At 45.6% G+C, this 20,744-nt stretch overlaps 2 protein-coding genes across 3 annotated transcripts; one reads left to right on the top strand and one right to left on the bottom strand.

Moving 5' to 3' along the window:
• Window positions 1-16,029, bottom strand: C21H9orf43 (chromosome 21 C9orf43 homolog). Its single transcript, XM_067309378.1, has 13 exons — window positions 15,963-16,029; window positions 13,633-13,855; window positions 12,301-12,460; window positions 10,773-10,872; window positions 9,416-9,478; window positions 8,456-8,586; window positions 7,840-7,917; window positions 6,927-7,046; window positions 6,154-6,316; window positions 3,816-3,930; window positions 2,416-2,561; window positions 1,284-1,407; window positions 1-522 (listed from the first exon to the last, which is right to left on the bottom strand). Exons 2-13 carry the CDS (start codon window positions 13,793-13,795, stop codon window positions 218-220), a joined length of 1,668 nt encoding a protein of 555 aa, XP_067165479.1. The 5' UTR covers window positions 13,796-13,855; window positions 15,963-16,029; the 3' UTR covers window positions 1-217.
• Window positions 15,967-20,688, top strand: POLE3 (DNA polymerase epsilon 3, accessory subunit). Of its 2 annotated transcripts, XM_067309049.1 has the most exons (6): window positions 15,967-16,043; window positions 16,185-16,260; window positions 17,252-17,337; window positions 18,112-18,230; window positions 18,725-18,873; window positions 19,718-20,688. In XM_067309049.1, exons 2-6 carry the CDS (start codon window positions 16,195-16,197, stop codon window positions 19,742-19,744), a joined length of 447 nt encoding a protein of 148 aa, XP_067165150.1. In that variant the 5' UTR covers window positions 15,967-16,043; window positions 16,185-16,194; the 3' UTR covers window positions 19,745-20,688. The 2 variants fall into 2 exon arrangements, with proteins under 2 accessions (XP_067165150.1, XP_067165151.1); XM_067309050.1 differs by lacking the exons at window positions 15,967-16,043; window positions 19,718-20,688 and having other exon boundaries at window positions 16,065-16,260; window positions 18,725-19,649.
• The last annotated feature ends 56 nt before the right edge of the window (window positions 20,689-20,744 follow it).

Genomic DNA, 20,744 nt, shown 5'->3' with positions numbered 1-20,744 from the left:
GAGTGAGAAGCTCTTCTTTTATTTTCAGATCTCAGAGATTTTTACCTGTCCTGAACGTTTAGAGACTGTAGAAAGTGCCCAGCTGCTTCCCTCACCTGCCCTGTGGCTGGCAAGGGAAACACGGTGGAGGGGGCCCCAAACACAAGGTGAGACAGGAGCTGAGATAGGAGTGGGCCAGTGCCAGGACAGGTTCCCTCAGCCGTTGTTTGATGAAGGGTTAACGGATAAGACTGTCCTGACTGCTGAGCCCTTCAAAGGCAGGGGATGTTCTCTCTGAAGAAACCTCATTAGAGTCCTCCTGTAGGCAAGGAGAAGGAGAAGGAGGAGGCGGTGGTGGCGGTGGTTTGTAGGAAGGGTCATCTTCAAATTCCTCTTTGGCTAGTGGAACTGCTCTGCCCGGATACTGGACTTCCTGGATGTAGCACAGTGCCCATGTACCATCCTCCCTGCTCACAGCGCGCCTGGCGTATATGTTGTCCCAGCTCCCTTTTCTTGTCAAAGGCTGCTTGTGCTCTTCAACACCTGGCCAGAGGATAAAAGAAGAGGACGTGACATGGGACCAGCATTGCCCCGAAGTGCTTCAGTCCGCTGTGTTCAATCAGACAGAACAAGAAAATGTCCCCAGAGCACAGAACATGAGACTGAAACCATGATGGATGGGCTTCTTCTCACCTATCCTGGGCTCCCAAAGGCAGGTCTGAGTTAGTGGCTACACTAGCTCCTTCCACCAACTACCAAGGACCCTGGATGATTATCATGGATGCTCCAGCTTTAGATCCTTGATATTTCATGATATAAGCCCTATTTCTCAAGAAAAGAATTGCATGCCTTCAGTTCAGGTGCAGTTTGGAGTGAGTCTGCTGGACTTGGCCCAGTGCCTCTGACCTGTCCTCAGGCTTTCCACAGTAATGTCCAGTATGATACCAAGTCTTTAGAAATATTTAGTCTGTCACTTGCAGTAGTGTCACACTTGCTCCTTTCATGCTTCTTCTCAGCACAACCATCCTTTCACGGGCCAGCAAATTCTTGAAATGTGGGCATTTTGAGTGATTTTCTTATAAAATACCGTTTTTGCACCATGTTTTGGTGAACAACAGATTGATCACCTATCAGGCAAGGAAGCATTAATCTCTCAGTCAACTCAATCAGCAAAAACAGTGCTCCAGTCCCCCCCAGAGAGACCAAGTGCACTGGCTGAGAAGCGCTTGTCCTGCCCTTCCCACACCCCAGTTTGCTCTCTGGCTACTGCACTCCAAACGCAGAGCAGCACCAGCATCACTCACCCTGAGGCACCAGATTTGCTGTGCTACTCTTGCCCAGCACAGACTTCCCAGAAGATCTCCTTCTCCAGAGCTCCACGAGCTGTGCCACAGGGCTCTCCTTTCCATGATGCATGCCCTCTTTAAACTGAAAAGGGGCACAAACATTGCAGATATCATAGAAGGAAACCGTACTTTTTGGGGGTGGGACAGAGTCATGTAGGTAAGCAGTTGGGAGCAGACACAGCAGGACTCTTGCACTGGGCGGCCAGGAGGAGAATCAACCATGTTATTTCCCTCAACAGTGTCTTGCTTTTCTCAATGCATTGCTGCATCCAGCCTACAGCTACAGTGATCTTATTTACCTAGGGCAACCTTCACCACACATTCATTCATCATTAGGAAAGTCTGTTCAGCTCCACCTGGCCAAGCTATGAGCACGTAAAAAGCCAGGTTAATGGTGACATTAGCATCTCAGAGAGGATATAGAGAAAGGAACCACCTCAGTTACTTATTGCTAGGAGAGGGTGGGAAAGCTCAGACCCGTGCAGAGTGCGGTGACTGTCCAGCAACACTGAGGAAATGAAGAGTCGCAGGCCTGTTGTAAAATCTGCTCAAGCATTTTCTTTAGTCCTGACCTTGTGCTGAAGGACACTAAAATGAAGGAATTGCTGTCTAGGTCATTCTGTGTGCCAGGTTTTATTATACCTTTGAGGCTTAGAGAATGAACTCTTCTGGGCTTGCTGTTGAATAGAAAACACACTATTCTTGAACCAGAACCCCCTGCAGAGAAAAGACGAGGTGGCTACACTCACCATTTCCACTTTGTGACTTTCTTAAGTAGCTCAGCATACAGTACAGGGATTCAGGACCAAGACTGAACATGCACTAAGGAGAGCGGTACAAAGAGGGAGCCACCTGCTTTGAGATTTGAGCTGCTGGTGGTGTTTCCTCTTGTAACTGCTCCTGACAATGTGCATGACAGAAATACACGGGTGACTGCTCTTAGCAAATCTCCTGCTTTGACCAATTAAAGACCTCGGTGGATTATGCTTCCTGAGCTGCTACGGGGCTCTGCTTAAGCCACAAAGCCAGGGAGAGGCAGGACAGGAAAACTGAGATTCCAGTTTGAGTTATGACTGAACCTAGCACTTACTGTTTTGGGTGACAGATCCAGCTCGGCAGGGGGCTGCTCAGGGCCACCGTCTGTGCAGCACTGCAGAAACTCAGCAGGAAATGCAAACAGATCTGAGTAGTCCGGCTGTTCTTCCAGTTTCGAAAAGAGGCACAAGGGCATGCTGTCTGCGTGAAACAGGGAACAGACCGATCAGCCCCTCTGCAAAGCCATCCCTTAAATGAGCTCTTAGCTCAGAAAGCCTTTCTGTAACCAGGGAAAAGCTGACACCACCCAGTCACCAGCCAGAAGAACTCAGGCTGCACACAGGGTCCCACGCTCCACACCCACACAGCACTCATGGGACACACGCAGGGCCGCTCTGCATCTGCCCTGATGCTGCTTCTTCCTCCAGGGTCATGCACATCCAAACCACTCGCTACGGGCCGTCTCTCAGCCCTGACACAGCCCTTTAAAGTGTTCAGTTAGGTTCATGGCACAGAGAATAAACCAGAGACACAAAGAATCACAGTCATGTTGGAAGATACCAGATACCTGACAGTCCAAAAATACTACGGAAACACCCACAGAGCAGGAACACCATCTGCACAACATCTACCACAGACATTCAGTCAAGAAGGGAGCAACTTAGTCTTGTGCTTCTGGATGAATTTACACCTACTCCTAGTAACATCTGAGACTATTTTCAGTATTTTCCCCTCATGAGGACAGAGAAACATAGGCAAAGAGACATACTGGGCTGAGTTAAGGTTTGGCTGACTAAATTGTGTTCCTGAACCTAACCTGCTTAAAAGCGCTCATGGAGCACATGCCCTTTGAGAAAGTGTTGAGGAAACCGGGCTTGTTCAGCCTGGAAGAAAAGCAGCTTTGGGGAGACCTAACAGCAGCCTTCTGGTACCTACAAGAAGTTATTGAGAAGGCAGAGCCAGGCACTTTACAGAGGTGCACAGCAGAACAAAAGACAGTGGTCATAAATTGAAACTGTAGTGGTTCTGACTGGATACAAGGAAATATTTTTAAAATTATTATTAGAAGTTATTATTAAAGGTTTCATATCTGAACCAGGAACCCAGAGAGCGCCTTCCTTTGGATATTTCCACTAACAGAAACACCTGAATGTTACCACACTGTTTTGGTGACATACAGCCGCTGCAAAACAGAACACTAATCCCTGTATTCTGATTGCCTTCAAAGATTAAAAGGAAATGCTGAAATTTAAGGTTTAGGCTGCAGATCTGCAAATCATCAGAGATACATTACAAGGAGCACTCTTTTCAGCTTAGTGTCTATGCATAAAATTTTAATAATACATTTTAAAAAGGAATTTACAAGAGAAAAAATATGTATTCCCCAGAGTTAAGTTTACAAAGATCCTAGTACACTAAAGCACAGAAATGCAGTAGAAGTTCTTAAAGGTATACCTGGAGTTTTTATTTTAATACTTGGTCCGGTTTTAATTTTTGTTGGTTTCTTCAGATACCGGCTGTTTTTGATGCTTTGTGTGCTTTTTTCTTTCAAATTCACCATTACTGGAGCCTAGCAAGCAGGAAAAAATAAATAAAAAAATCACAGTTGAATTAATAGCTGTAGTCATCACTATAATATATTTTTTCCACCTGCCCCACACGGGCCCAGCTGACCCCACCAGGACCCCTTGCTTCCCTCTCAGCTCCCCAAAGTCACCTATTCAGCCTCCATAGCTCTGTGCTAAGATGATATTCTAAGACTCAGTTGTCAGTTTGAAAGGGACCGGCCTGGAAACGAAAGATGAGCTCTTATGTGCGCTATCACAGAAAAGAATGAACCAGTGGAAGGATGCAAAAAGAAGAGGTAAAACGATCAAGGTGAAAAATTAGGTGAATGATCTTAGCAACTTTTTGAATTAACGCAACTATGGCAAGACTGCATTTGTCAAGGCCACAGTCGTTGCAATGCAAGATAACAGAAAACCAGGCGAGAGTTTTCACAGGTGGTATCACACAGCACAAAGCCCCTCTAATGACGCGAGAGAGTAGCTAGCCCAGCGCCACAACAAAACAGTGCAAAGATGAAAGGAATCAGCCCAGGAGCACAATTCCCAGCTGACAAATTTAAATCCTGTCCAAGCCAAAAATGGCAGAGACATGCTTTATGTGACAAGGTATTTTAGAAAGGGAAGCTTCCCCAAAGGAGTTGTACAAGCAAGACTTTGTGCAGATTCACAGTTTTCAAGCAAATGACGCCCTGGCTTATTTGGATGTACCTAAGAGCAGTTTAAATATAAGGCAACTTAAAATAAAAACAAGTATATTCTAACAAGACATTGAGTTACAGTATTCATAAGAAGTGACATGCAGAAAAGAGAAACAAGTAGGAAAATTCAGATTTTAAACATAGCTGGGATTAGTCTCTCTCTTGCTAATTAGAGAATTGCTCAAGGTTTCTTACATCTCTTCTTGCTTCTCTAATTTTCATTCTGAACTTTTTGAGCATGAGCTTGTAATCATTTGACCTTATGCCAATATTATCCTTGAATTGTTCTTCCTTCTTGAAATCTACCCCAACAGTATTACAGAAACAACGTATCCCCTCTTAACTAGCGTTTGACTGGGCTCTTCATCTCCCTGTAAAATAGCCAATTCATTCCCCTCTCAGTGAGGGTTAGATAGAAGAAGCAAAGAGTTTCCTCTGAGAACGGCATCACCTTCTCAGTCCTGGTGATGTTGACGCTGGCATCAGTGTTGAAGCTGATACTGATGTTAGAACAATGTCCAAGTCAGCACCAGGTGGAAAGAGAGAAGTTCGATCTTAGAAGCAAGCCCTGGATTTCGGAGCTGGGGGCTAGCATTCCTTCTGGGATGGCTTCTCAACTCTCAGGACAAAAATCATGGATTCTTTTCGGATCTGGCCACAGATGTCTTGCTATCAGCCTCTGAACTTAAATAATTCAATGATCTGTCCTCGGAGTCTTGTTTGCTAGACAGGTATGTTGTGCTTTCACAGTTGTGATTATAGATGATCCTTAATGCTCAAGGTTGAGTATGTCACAAAGTCCAGGAGTTTGTACTGAAATTATTCGTATGAGGAGAAGCCTGTCTTACCTGACAGCTTGTCATCACCTCCCGTCCTAGTATGGGTGCTGGCTTGGCTGCTTCTTTATTCTGCTCTTTGTGAGGGCACCAGAAATACAGTAAACAATAGGGATGCTCACAGAAGGCAGCTCTGTAGATCTCTTCCCTGGGGTCAGAGATCACGATTACAGATTGCTCCAGGAAACGCAGTTTAAGCTTTGCCTCCCTTAGGAGGGCACGGCCAATGAAGCATTTTTTGGTGAGTAAGGCTTTCTGAGCCAGAAAATCTACTGCTGTGTACATTTTACTGACATACCGCACAATGGAGAGGGTAGATGCCAAACCATTTCTCATGAATCTTCTTCGCAATGTCCAAATGAGAAGACAACTTGAAAATCACAGCAAAGAAAACCCGAGAATTTCTTCACAAAAGAGTGCTCATCAGTGACAAAGCAATTGCAGAGCGTCAAATGCAGTCAGGGCTGTTTCACTGCTAAAGGCAGTAATATACCTTTTTATGTCCTTAAACAACAACATGAGTAGGCCTGGGGCTCCAAGGGTCACATCTATTAAAAAGACCCCTACGTTGCATGCACTAAGAACAAGAAGCACATTAAGGGATACCCAGAAGACATGGAGCTCCCTGCTCCGTACTGGCTCAGGACAGGCAGACCCTCGCTTTCTCACAGAGCTTATACGAAGCAGGTACCTTTTGCACTAGCAAGGGACGGGATGACTTTGGTTTAGCATCAGACAAGCCTGGTTGCCTGTTCATCAGCTTCAGGCCACCCTCATCTTGCAGCTCCACCATGGTTGCAATCTGCAGCCGTCCAGGGCAAGACTGGCTTAGTACCCCATCTTTTTCTGCAAAACTAAAAAGAAAGCAGAGAGGTTTTTTATTACTTTGGTTCAAGAAGCAAGGCACCAAAGAGAGGAAAGGTTGAAGTCAGCAACTCTAAACCCAGGAAGAGAGTGAGACAAAAATAGCGGAATAAAGTCTTACATAATAAGCGCCTTTAGGAGTTTGTGGGGATTCAGTCTTCATATGTAACTTTTGGGTCTCTTTTTACACTTGCTAGTAGAATTTCTTTGTCCTTTTACCTTGTCAGCCAGGCAGCTTTTAGGCTGGTTGGACCCAAGAGAAAACAGATCTTTGGACTGAACAGAAGAGCAGCACGAGAAATTGCCTTTGTTACACTTCTGCCTTCAGGAATTCTCCCCACAACCTTCACCATCTAAGTTTTCCCATATATCCTCTCCCCAGCATCAGCGCCAGTAGCACAGGAGCAGACTTCCCTCCAGAAATCAGGAGCTGACCCACTCAATGAGGGGCAGGGAGGGGATAAGGCAGGCAGTTAAGACACCTGCCCTACCGTGCACTACCTCTGCAGATGCAATTGCAGCACTGCAGATTAGGCAGGGACTAAAAACCCTTCAATGTCAGAGCACATTGCTATGAGGAGTTCAGACAAAATGGCTTACCCTTCGGTTTTGTAGTTTAGAAGTGATTTTATTGTTTTGGATGGGCAGCTAAGTATCTGGCTTCTCTTTGGATACATGAGACTGGGCTGGCCTCCTGCAGGGATTTTCCTGGATTTCATTCTTCTCTGAGGAACAGAACAGTTATGGTAAAATACAGAGCTAAGAGGAAGATGAGTCAAGCCTGGAATGCTTAAGTCCCCTTAATGGCTACCTCTCCAGGAAAAATGTCTTCGAGTGGAGAAATCAGACAGCTGGGCATTTTATTCAAGAGCAACAGAATGCCCCAGCTCACACTGATTATTTCCCCAAAGGCGAGAGAATGGGATAACTCATATGCGTAGTCCAATCAGGAACACAACATAATCAGTCCCAATCAGTGTCAAATTACATCTCATTTATAGGCCTACTGTTTGATAAACGTTAAAAATCAGAAAACTCAGACGCCCACCATATAACGCTTTTTGCAGCAAGGACAAATAAGGAGTTCCCTTCACAGCTCCAACTACCCTGATCTTTAACCCCATCTCTCTTCTCATCCTCAGTTCATTTGGAAATGATCCCTTTGAAAGCACAGCAATGCTCCTTGGTCACTGCAGAAACTGCCTGTGCAAAGCTTTTCTTCCAGGGACTGGCAGAGCATCCCCCTGCCACTCTTTATAACTATACAGTGGAAACAGCAGCCATAAATGATACAGGCAATCAGAGCAACCTGTGAACTATCTTCAGGAACACGGCACACAATCTAATTTACTCTCAGAAGGCCGAGAGGAGATACTGACTCTTTAGAGCAATGGGTCAGAATATTTTTTCTTCTTCTTTCTTTTTCACTTTTGCCATTTCTAGCCTGCAGAATAACAGCAGGCTGGGTATAGAGCTAACCTAGGAAGATTACACAAACACCTCAAAACCCTACCGTGTCAACGTCTCGTCCTTGGCTTTGCGCTTCTTTAAGGTCACTGAGACTTTCAGAGGCAAGGTCTTTAACACATATCTGTCTTACAGGCTTCAACCTGAATAAAAGCAGAATAAAAGCAGTGTGAGCAGTATGCGAACTCACGGCGTCATTCTTCCCCATGCACTCTGAACCCTCAATTACACTAGCAAAGAGTTGTACTGTGAGACATTCCAGTACCATTAGAGGACGTCTGGATATCTTAACATCCAGTTCTCTTTCTGCAGCAGTCCTAGGGCCTACTACAATTGATCAAGAAGGCAGTCTAGACAACTAGGTCACACAGAGACACAGACATTGAATTAAGCGTGCTGAGCAAGATGCACAAAAAAAATACAATGGAAGAAGGGCCAAAACTTCAACAGCAAGTGGTGAGGTAGAGCAATCCCTGGACAAGCGTTATTTAGTCCCACAGGTCGCAAGAGTGGCTGCTGCCACTTAGCAACTCTTGTGTGAATAGGGGGGCTACCCGATCTCTGCACTCAGCCCCTGCTGGCCTGCATACAGAGCTGGGATAAAATATTCCTCTGCACTCTGCTGCTGGAGCAATTGTTACCTCTGTGGATACGTTACTCACTCTGACACTGCTTGCAGTCCAGGCTTTTGACATTTTCGATGTTTATTTGGGACCCACTTAATCAGATTTCCACTCTCTGAACAGTAACCCTGCTTAGGAGGAGCTATCTCGGGAAAATGAAACACTCGAAGCTAGAACACAGATATGGTACAATTAAACACTTTTAGAGGTATCCTTTTTTGAGTCAATTTTGAGCCTGCAGTGCTGCTGTAGATTACTGCGCTTTGACAAATGCTAAGTATTACGCCACTGCTGATTTATTTTAATGAAATAAAAATGATGTATTAACCCTGATCACTAAAATTTTCAGTGACACTTCTCATAAGAGATAGATTTTTAATATAGCAAAAGATTTGTTGGGAATTACGATTTTTGCCTTAGTATGGTCACATGGACTAAAACAATTAAGTTAAAACAGCTTAAAAAGTTACTCCCTGTCACCTGAGCTGAATTGTGTGCACAAAAACAGTTTGAAGCTGTTTTCAGGAGATAGTTGAGCTGCTCCATCAACTTGCTGACAATGTAAATCCAGGCTCTGCTCCCTGGTGCTTCACCAGGTCTGGCACTATCCAACCTCTCCGTGAGCCACTTCAGCTCACTAATCCAGCAGAAAAGTAACTATTTTTTGCATTGGCATAGCAAACTGACATGGCCAGGGGGTGTGGCGGGAAGAGACAAAGATCAAATGCCAGAAACAGCACAGCGGAAGGGGCCGAGCTACCCTTTTTGTAGGTAGAGATCTGTTCCAACATCTGGTGAAACCCTACCTCTAGGCTGCACAACTGGAAAGTAAAATGCATTAGGTTCTCCTGCATTTTCATGTCGAGATTAACCTAATCTAACTGCAGCCTGCTGCTGACAGGGCAGCCCTCTTCTCTGTCTCGCCCCAGCCGTACGTTCCTGACTGCTCCCTTGTGTCTGCTCTCATGCTCGTGCATAAGAACGTTAGAGCGGACGTACCGGGTCAAACAAAGGTCTGTGTAGCTCAGTATCCTGTTTCTGACAGTGGTCAAAAGGTGATGCCTAGAGAAGAACATAAGAATAGAACTAGCAGATGAAACATTTTCCCAGGACAGTCACCCAGCCTCCAACAATTTTCAATTCAAGGACTTCCTGAGCCAGAATTGGTCTCCAGGTATTTAGTAACCGTCAGTGGATTTCTCTCTCATAAACTTGTCCTGTCTCGCCTTAAACCTTAAACACTTTTAGCAACTATAGCATCTTGCAGCAAAGAGTTCCACAGCTAAACTATACACTGCGTGACAGCCTTTTGTTTGTTCTGCGCTCACCAGCTGCTATCATCATTTGACCCCTTAATTCTTGAATTGGAAGACGCAGTGAACAATTTAGTCTCCATCTACGTTCTCCATGCTACACCTGATTTTTACAAACCTTTGTTATATCCAGCCTCCATCATCTCTTTTGCAGACCAAAGAGTTCTAGCTTGCTAAGTTTTTCCCTGTATAGAAGTTATTCCAGACTGCGCAAATGTTACAGCAGGGTACAACTACATGCTTCCTATATACACTTGGAATTTCAATCCATAGTAACTCTGCGTTATTCCTTGCTGTGGTTACCTTGTCAGTCTGGTTTGACTCTAAGCTTTCTATACCACAGAGCACTTTCCACTACAGCACGGCCTATTCTTCTTTACCGTACATTTTGTAGCCATAGGAGGAGTTGGATCAGTCCATAGATCTGACCAAAAACAAATGATTTTTTGGAAGATTACTTTCCAGTTGGATCAGCTCAACCCAGTCACATACTCCTAGAACCAGCAGTAGTTCCTAAAGCAAATAGTAGAAGCACGTGGCCAGGAGTAAGCTCTTTCAGAGGAGTGAGGATTAAGATCCGCTTAAATTGGTCAGGAAACCACATTTAAAGAATGAAGGTACATGTCACCGCCAAGCAAGTCAAACAGTTTACCGTCATTGAAAGTCATCCCGTTTTGGTAGTGGCACACCATTAGTTCAGCCTTAACGTGGCCCCCTTAAGCCACCTCTGTGGTTTCATTTGCATCCCGAATAGATTAGCTGAGCGTACCCAGTCACTGCAGATATAGTTTCACAACTGTTCCAATCTCTGTAGTAGTCAGAAAGACACTGAATGATCTATCGTTACTCGATGCAAACCACTGAATATCAGATGCTCGGACGGATAGCGTTTTTCTTGGTTATGCCTTTGAAAGAGTCCAAGCGCTCCATACAAAGGCATCATTGCTCAGTTTCCAGAAACTTAAGGATATGCTACAAATTTCAGTAAACAGACACACGTTTAACCACTCTGACCAGCCTCCTCCAAAGCTGAAAACACTCACTTTTCCAATGTTATTCAAGACCATGAAGCTCATCTGTCTAGGTGAGATAACGTTTGACCCTGCTGCAGAGTTCAAGCCTGGGAAAACAGGTCTTTCTGAACTGGAATACAAATAGAAGTGAGATTCACGATGAGACAAATGCAAATGAACAGCATGAAAAGCAAATCAGAGGTTACCCTACAGGTTTCCTTTTCAAAGCACTTTCCAAAGAGAATTAACAAAGCCAGCATTAATGGAACAGTTGGTCCATGCAGCTGAAATAGCTCCTTAATTCTGTCTGCATACAAATAATTTGTGCTCATATCATTCTCGTGTCAGATGGGAAAATCTTCCCAATCAGTAGAATTTTAGCCTGATGATTTTTCTCATAATCAGAACCACTGAATCAGTTTATAATAAAAGGGACTCTAGGAAACGGTTTTGATTTTGACACTGTGATGGCTAGAGTGGTTTAAGCTTTGAGGATGAAACAGTTGGATTGGAAAGCCTTAGTCAGAGATGATCTAACCTTGGAAGACCTGAGTTAGGAAGAGGAGTGTGTGAGTGACATCTATATGCCAATGCATTCCACTGGGAACTGGGCTCCTCTTTGTTTCTAGGCTATTTTTACTTTAGGGAAAGGACAGCGGGAATGTTTTGAGATATTAGAGCTAAGTTTCAGGACAGAAGTATAAAGAATAAAAGCTCATTTTCTTTAAAAAGAGGATACCATCAAGTGTTTAAAATTCATTCTTCTTCTATAACGAAAAAGAAAAGAATGCAGAGCGGCAAGTCTATGACAAATTTCAACTAGTAAAAACAAATGCTGTAACAACAGCCCACACCACGGGAAGCCCCTCAGATTTGAGCTACGTAGCTATGTGCCTGCCTTCGGCTATGCGAGCATTTCGTCCCTTCCTGTTTTGTTACAAAAAGGAGCTAACAGGACACGCGCTTGACTCTGCCCTTGAGCGCTTTACTGTCCCCTCTGACTCAAGCTCTGTGATAACTTACTCTGTGAATAGCTCCACAGCAGGTGAGGGTGGATCCAGATAGCACTAATGACGGGGAAGAGGTGTGAATTGACTCACAGGCCTACAGGGGTTATGAACATACCCAACCATTTGCAGGTTCAAGGTCTAATGACCAGATTCTACACCGCTGTAGGCCCAAATTTAATCAGGACCTGTGTTTCTTCAAGAATTTTATTGCACCTATCTTAATAGGGCTTCAGTACTGACAGGGACCATATACGTACTCCACAGCGATTATTCTATAGAGGAATAATCTGTACTTCAAATTTGTTATTTATTTGGTCTTAATGATACAGAAGCATCATTTTCAAGGAATTAAACTTAAGCAAGACTCAAAACCGTTACTGCTAACAGTGTGTTCTACACAGTACAAACAACACTTTGTAAGCTGTGTCCACTACAGCTGAACCTAATATTTTCGGGAGCTCTTTGAGAAAAAACAAGCAGGCCATCACCCTCTTGCCCACCCTTACTGCAGGCTTAAAACTCACAGATGGACGTTCAGAGCAATTCACCTGACAGTACTATCTTCATCTGAACTTCCTTGAAGCATGGAATTTAGAAGAGAGGGTGCAGCAGAGATGGAGAAAGTTCTGGGACACTTGGAACATCTGACGCATCTTCTCAAAGACTGGCTGGGAGGCATGTTTACTATTTTCAATGTTGGAAATTCATCTAAGCAAAGTAAAGCAAATGCAAGGTGAACATCAAGGATCTGATAATTAAAACCTGTGGAGTGTTTAATAACTATTTACTGCCACTGAAGACAACAGCTCCATCAGTGTATTAACTCCATTTAATAGGAGCCAGAATTTCTAGCTAAGGAAACAATAATTCACCTTATAGCAACTGTGATTCTTTGAGAAGTTCTCTATGTGCAGATCATCTATGTGCTTGAGCAGGGGAGTTGGACTAGATGATCTCCAGAGGTCCCTTCCAACCTCAGCGATTCTGTGATTCTGTGATTCCCAGGGCCCAAGCGCCAAAAATACAAGAAATCACCACCTTCCACACCACAGCATTTGCTGTGCCGTGCATGAGCCCTGCAGACCCTCAACCCTTCATTCTAAGAGCACGAAGGTTAGTGCAACATCAACCCCCAGTCAGCTCCTTAGCTGCTCAGAGTCCCCACTAAAGGGCTCTGCGAAGCTACAAAAGAGAAGGGCACATTGTCAGGCCACTGTGTACAGTGTATCTTGAGGAATTATAGCAACACAAGTAAAACAACTCTTTCTTTTTAATTATCTGTCCATAGCGACCCAAAGATGACAGCAAGATTTGTCAAACACTGATGAATCGCTTGGTTGAACAGGAGATCAGACCTACAGGCAAACACTAGGAAGCAGTGATCAACGAGTACACACAGCTGATATGGAAACCTCACTTACAAAGACTTTCCTGAAGCGCGTTGCTGAGGTCCTCAGGTGGAATGAAATCTGCTATTAGCGAGTGAGGTCTTATGGACATATACTTAAGGAAAAATGCATGTTGGAGATTGAGCACCTAAATTTAACAAGAAGCCATTGAAACAAGCTGCCAAGGAGAGTAATAGATTCCATCTTTCTTGATATCAGCCAACCTTAGGGAAGGGATGCTTTATCTGAACAAGCTATTGAAATAAATACTGAAGGGCATGAATACTTTATACAGGTCAGACTAGGCAATCTAGTGATTGCTTCCAGCTTTAAAAATCTAAAAATCTATGAACAGTCTTCAACTTCACTAGCTACCTCACGTGAAAACTGAGAATTGCCTTGACTTCACTAGGATTTCAAGTTAGTTATCTCAAATGTAAGAATGCTTTTTTCCCTTCTTTTGTGAAAATAAGAATTTAACCAAAACTTTACCTTCACTTTCCAAAAACATTCTAGAAATTGAATCAGAATTTCTTAAACAGATCCGAGGATGTCCCTCTTCAATCCTCCTCAGTGTATCCCAGCACTGGGGATGTTGACAAATAACCTTATCACAAATAGTTTCATCCCACTGGCTTACATCTGCAGTCATCATTTTTGCAACCACTCCAGGACGAAGGCAGGGCAGTAAGATGGTATCATCTATTTAAATACTCTGCAAAATAGAAAATTAGTGCATATTAATTTAGCAGAAGAAAACAAACCTGAAGATGTACACAGTATAAAAATAAAGTTAAAAATAACAAAATTGCGGGGGGGGGGGGGGGGGGAATCAGATCACAGGTTGTCCTCAGGCATATCCATCCTAGGTCATGACGAGCTGGCATTGTACCCTGTAGATCCAGAGCTTTTATATCAAAATACCTTTCTAGTCTCATCTAGCTGTAACTTGTAGAACATGTAACATATAAAATGTGACTTGCAGTAGTGAAGCTTACTACTGCAAGTCACGTTTTACACTGGTACAATAATTTCTGCTTGTGGCTTTGGCATAACTACAGTGACACAAAAGGAGTGGTTTGGCTACGCTAGCCTGTGTGGAAAAACAAAAAAGCATGAGACAATATTGCCATTAAATGTCTCAAAGAAAACATAAGTTAATTATTACTTTAATAGACCCAGCTTCAACCCTCTAGATATTGTAATTAAAAACAAGCACACCTTTTTAGTCTCAGTTATTTCATTGGTAATCAAAGCATCCAAGAAAGAAGAGAGTCCATCACATCAGAAAGATATACACCTCTTCACGACGAGAAGCGTCTAGAACAGGTTCATGAGAGCAGAAGCTTTGGGCTGCACCATTTCTGTTTCTACTCCAGTCCACCTCCTTCACCAGAAAGCAACATAACTCGCCTCGCTTTCTTCTCAAATTAGAAAAGGTGTGTACAAAAGACAACCTTGCCCTCTGGCAAAATGAAAAACAAAACAAGCTACAATGGCTTCTAATGACTCTTCTAAGAGCAGTGAGCAGACAGCCAGCTCCAAGCCAACATTAATACCATCTATTACACTTACAAGTGGACCAGTTACAATCTGTCATCGCTTTCATTAGAAACTAATCCAACGCCTGCTACAACATCTTGTCTCTGCACGCCATAAAGTGGCCGTACAGTTAACAGTAGAATACGTTAAACTGTGCTAAAAATGAGACTCAAGAGCCATGATTTGTACCTATGGGTGACGGCTTTTATTAATCCAACCAGTATAACTGGAAACGCAATCACGTTCTCAGGCACACAAGCCTTTCTTCAGGTCTGACCCTTCTATACTCAAAATGCGGTGTACTATTCCCGGAACACTATCAGCTCCAAAACAAGCTCCAACCTTTTCATATAAACTCATCTCACAAATAAGCACAAACTACTGCTGGAAAACGTATGCTTTGTACAGAGAAGAGATGCACTGACAATTAACACTCCCAATTTCAAAAATCACCTCTGACACTGCACCAGATCAATCTACTACCTGCTAACACCCTGAGTTTGCTTACTTTAATTGCCTTATCACATTATCGAAAGGGATAAAAACTTATGAACTGAACTGAAGAGAAACTGAGGCCCAGCGTTACACGCGTGGGGCTGGGGGGCAGCGATGCCTCAGCTGAAGGCGGCTTCGCGCCCAAAGGCCCAGGCTGGCCAGGAGGCCCTGCGCTGCGGGCACGCTCCAGCTCCAGCGCCAGCGAAACCACTTCTCACCCCGAGACTCGCTGCTGGCGCCGGGGCCGGCGAGGCGAAGGCCCGGGGGGGGCGAGCGGCGGCGGGGCGAGGCGGCCCCCGCGCGGGGCTGCGCTGCGCGAGGCCGGGAGCGGCTCGGCGGGGCCGCGCGGCCGCCTCGAGGGCTCCCACCAACCGCCTCTGCCTCCCCTCGGGCTCTCACCCCCCCCCCCCGGCTCCCTCACCAACCGTCCCGGCTCCCACCACCCGCCCCCGCCAGGGCTCCCATGAACTGTCCCCCACCCCATCCTTCCCCCCCCGCAAGCTCCCCCGAACTGCCCCGCCCTCACTCCCGCCACCCGCCCCCGCAGGCGCCCCGCCTCCCTAGCCCCGCCCACGACACCCCAGCCCCGCCCCCGATACTGCTGGCCCCGCCCCTGGCCCCTCGATCCCCGCCCCGTCCTGCGCCGCCCGCCCCTGGTCCTGCCTCCCGCCCCTCCTTGCCCGTGCCGCGTGCCGCCAGGCTCCCGCCCGGGCCCAGCGTGCTGCCGGGCCTCAGCCGTCGCCCGCAGCGGCCCGTCTCCTCGTTAGCGGGCGTGCGCTGCTTACCAGGCAACGGCCGCGCTCGGGCGCGCGGCGGCCGCGGGGCAGGCCGGGAAGGGGCGCGCTGCACGCTGGGAGGGGTCAGAGGTGAGAGGGCAGCGGCTGGGCGCGCGGTTCGGTTCGGCGCGGCGCGGTGCGGCGGCCGGCACGCGGCGAGGTACTGCGGGCACCGGGCCTCCCCCCGGCCCGGCCCCGGCGCGGCGAGTGACGCTCCCGTTTGCCTTGCAGGGGGCGCAGGATGGCGGAGAGACCCGAGGACCTGAACCTGCCCAACGCCGTCATCACCCGCATCATCAAGGAGGCGGTGGGCGCCGCGGCGCGGGCCGGGCCGGGCCGGGGAGGCGGCGGGGATCGGCGGCGGGGCCCTGGCGCCGAGGCGGCGCTTCTGGGCGAGCCCCGGGGGGCTGCGGCTCGTCCACTAGCTCGGGGCCCGCTGCCCCGGGGCGAAGGCAGTGCCGGTTACCGGGTCACCGGGCCGCGTCCCCTCGGCGGTCGTGGCGGCGGGGGAGCCACAGCTCAGCGGTGGAGTCGGCCGTCAGCGGCCCCCAGCGAGCGAGGGAGAGGGGGTGGGTGCCGACAGACAAACTCCCCCAAAACAGCCCCCGCAGCACTTTCTTTATTCCACGTCTTTGCTGCCAGCTCGAGTTCCCCAAATGTGCCCAAGCGCCAGGAATAGCTCGTCCCAGGAGAGCGGTGGGTGCAGCCCCGCGTGCTGTCACGCATATTGTGCACCTCTGAGGAAAAGCTCTGCCCTCAGCCCAGTTTTCCAGGTGCCAGGAGTAACAATCCAGGCTTTGAAATCCTACAGTAATGTTCAGAGGCAGGAGTGATGAGGCAGTGAGAACGCCTCTTCCTGAACCGGCTCCCAGAACAAAATCAGAGCAGAAACATGAGTTTTTAAGTGCAATTTCTTGTCTATGCTGAAGACTGGAGTAAGTCCTAGTAACTAAGTTAATGATATGATGGTCTTAAGCCATGAGGCATCAATGAATGAATTCAGATATTGCTGGGTGACTGTTCTGTATCAAGAATTTGATAGTAATCAGATGAATCGTCACCAAGATGCTGGCCAGACCCACTGCTGATGCAGAATTTACTTTCCTTCTATGTAGCTTAGAGAACGCAGTAAGATCGTTAACTTTCAGCTAGCATCAAACTTTCTGTAATAGCATCTGAAACAAATAGTTTCTAGTCATGCTGAACTCTCTGAATGCTTTAGCTGAGCTGACACGTGAATTATGCAAGTCTGGAGTCATTTATAGCAGCTACTGATAAAACTTAAATTTGCTTTTCAGCTTCCTGATGGCGTAAATATTTCTAAAGAAGCTCGGAGCGCAATATCTCGAGCAGCAAGTGTGTTTGTGCTCTATGCAACATCATGGTAAGAAATGGTTGGATCAGATCACCAGTGCAGTTCATTTATAACTAGCCTCTTTGCTGGCTCTCCTGGAGATGATTTTTTTCAGTGCTCCAGTGAAATATTGACTGTTTATATAAATAAAACAATCTTCAGCATAGCCCAATCCATCAAATTGCAGCAGTGAGGGAAGACAGCTAGGACTCTCTAAATGAGGGTGTCAGCCTACACCATGAGGAATAAGAACGGCTCCCGCACTGCCATCTGGCCTTGGAGCACGGCCAGATTTTTCCAGGCAAATGCGAAAGCCCTTTGCTCATTTTCCAGGCTCACCATGTAGCTGAATTAGCACAAACCTGAGATAACCTTAGTCTGCCTTGGAGCTGATCCCAGAGGATACAGTAACCTCTTTTGGGTGGCTGGGAATATGGCCATGTGTGTTTGCTCGGAATATGCTGTGCAGACAGTCCCTTCTCGGGTATTAAGTACTCACCCAGATTATGGAATTACCATCTTATAGCCAATGATCAAACTTCTCTCCTTCTCCCGGTTACTTGTAGGAAAGGTCCATACAAACAGAATACTATCAATGTGGGGAAGCAATGCAACTAGATGAAAACATGAACAGCCAGTATAAACAAGAAAATATCTTTATTATAGTAAGTCAGCTATAGTATGTGATAAGAACAACTGAATGTTTAGGAGCTCACTTTTTTGGGGGGGGAAGTTGTTTGTGACCTTAAGAAGCAAGAATAAATTGATAGTTATCAATTATCTCTGTTCTTGTTTTTTGACTAGTGCAAATAACTTTGCAATGAAGGGGAAGAGGAAAACACTGAATGCTGGTGATGTTCTCTCTGCCATGGAGGAAATGGAGTTTCAGCGATTTGTAGCCCCTTTAAAAGAATCACTGGAAGGTACTGGTCTCAGTTCATGTCGAAGGAGTCTAAGTAGCACCAAGTCCTGTTTTTCTAGAAGGTTCAACAAGCAACACTTATTTCCCTGTCTTGTTTCTCTTTTCTTTGCCCAGCATCCTACACTGCAGTTTGCCTGGGGAATAAATAATGTGCACCTTAACAGGACTGGGATAACATTATTTCACAACTGATGAGGATTGGGAAAGTCTCATCTGATATCACTCCCCTATTATGTTTGTCTAAGGAAAGTCTTAGGTGCTGCCTGTAAATGTGAACTCCTGCGGCCTTTTCAGCATAGTTCTGCTGAACAGCACTTAACCTGATTTCCTATGGAGCTGGTCAGCACAGCTCAAATAATAGGGTGAGTCGCTGCTCCGAGTTCGCTGCTCCCGTTGTAACCCTGGAGAGCAAGTGGGCGTTGGACTTCAGCCGCTCTACTCTTCATGCAGTGCACAGGCTGACCTGCGCTTTTTCAGTGTTCTCTTTTGTTTTAGTTTACAGACGTGAACAGAAAGGAAAGAAAGAAGCAAGAAAAGATAAAGACAAGAAGGCAGACTCAGAAGAGCAAGATAAGAGCCGAGAGGAAGAGAATGATGACGATGATGAAAGAATGGAGGAAGAAGAGCAAAATGAGGAGGAAGAAGTGGACAACTGAGCTTTCTGATGAGACGTGTGCGGGAGTTGGGCTCTGTTCATAGGGAGATAAATGCTGTAAATCAGTCTTGCTGTGTCCCCTCTTGGTTTCCAGTAGAGCTTTGTACTGTTCCTCTGGGGCCCATCCCTTTTTGGCTTTAACTTGTATATAAAGGACTTCTACTACAGCTTTTCTAGTGGAAGGACCACCTCCTCCCTGTGCACAGGGAACTTGGCACTCTCTCCAGATTCTGACCAAACAGTAATGACTGGGTAAAAAGACTGTGCTTTTTATGCTGGGTTGGCTCTGAAGTACAGGAAAAAGAAATGTCAGATTCTCAGTATGGAAACTGGTCAGGAGAACATGAGGGAACTGTTGAATAAGCTTGTTAAACCAAGTCAGAGGCTGAATTGAATAGGTTGTAGCTTTGGGGTTTAGAAACTACATGATGATGTTAAGAGAGAGACCTTCACATCTCAGAAGCTGAACGTTTAAGGATTTTATCTAAGTGACTTCATTTTCCCTTCATTTTCTTGCATTCTGGCTGTGCCATCTCTTTGTGCTGTGACACTGATAATGTGTTTTACAACCTTACCAGTTGTATGCAGTGATACAGTGCAACTGCACAGGGACCAGTGGTCCACTGAGCTGACTTTCTACCCGGAATCAGTCCAAATCAAAAGAACTTCACTGCAATTATAAACTAAATACCCAAAGTGCTTGTTTTATGTCTTTTAAAGCCCCTGGGAGACCAAGAGCCATTTTATTAAAAATATGAAGCAAAACTAAGAGCGAAGATGTGTTACGTATCAGCAGTGATGCAGTGTTGTATCAAGCGGTACATTTGTTACAGGTCAGCAGTGGGCGCTGGTGGAGCTGACGGTCTCACCACATTTCGAGTTGCAGTTCCTTCTGCAGACAGGTTGGTGACTGCAGCAAATTTACACGTGGTATTAGAATAGATTGGTTGGGTTTTCCTGTGGGTTTTTATTTTTTCAGATTGGAATGGGCTAACTACATGGAACAAAGGTCCTCCATTAGCCTTTTAATACAAGCTATCCAGAGCTTATCAAAAAATACAGTCTACCTCCCAGTGTGATGGGCTCTAGGAGTGCAGTGAGGACAGGGTATTCCTACGTAGGAAGGCCAGCCTCCAGCCTGTGGTTTTTGCATGACTCCCCCCAAGAAAGATGGGTTCAAGCAAGCTGTTTGTATTTCTAGCATTCCTGTAGTTTTGTTCTTTCATACTTGAATTCTTAGTTTTGATACCTTTCCTTTCTCTTCTGTGAGAATCTATTTTACTAAGCCCCTTTTAGGAAAAAAAAAAAAAAGTTTTATCATTTGACTGCTCATTTAAAGGCTTAATAAACCTAATAACTGGACTTAAATGAGCTCTGCTGAAGGAAACCTGAGGAAAATTTTAGGTACATTTAAGTAAACTCAAAAGTTTGCTGATGCGCAGTTTAAAAGTGAGCAGTTGTGTGGAGTGGTACATTCTTTTCAGTGTTTCTTCTGAAAAACTGATGCAAAGCTTCCCACAAGAGCTACCCTGCCTTTACATTTTCATGGCATGATGTTTTTTCATCATGCAGAAGCCCAGCTCATGAAAAGAACTGGATCAAAAGAGACTTTCTGCCGTCTAGCTTCTGCTGCCATGCAGTCAATAACGACAGAAAAGACTGAAATGTTGACAGTGTCTCCCCAAGGTCTCCAAGTACGAAAAAGGCCTTCTCTCTTTTTTTTTCATCCTCTTATAGTACAAATCTGGGGTGTATCTTCTGGAAGGGAACAATATTTAAATAAAAGCCAGATTCTTCACAGAAATGGAGTCAGTTATTTCTGTTTTTTAATTAAAAAAAAAAAAAAAAAGCAAAGCCATT

Source organism: Apteryx mantelli, chromosome 21 (assembly GCF_036417845.1).
Source record: "Apteryx mantelli isolate bAptMan1 chromosome 21, bAptMan1.hap1, whole genome shotgun sequence".
Taxonomy (NCBI): Eukaryota; Metazoa; Chordata; class Aves; order Apterygiformes; family Apterygidae; genus Apteryx; species Apteryx mantelli.
Note: the sequence above shows the minus strand (reverse complement) of the source record. Positions and strands in the feature narration are given on the sequence as shown.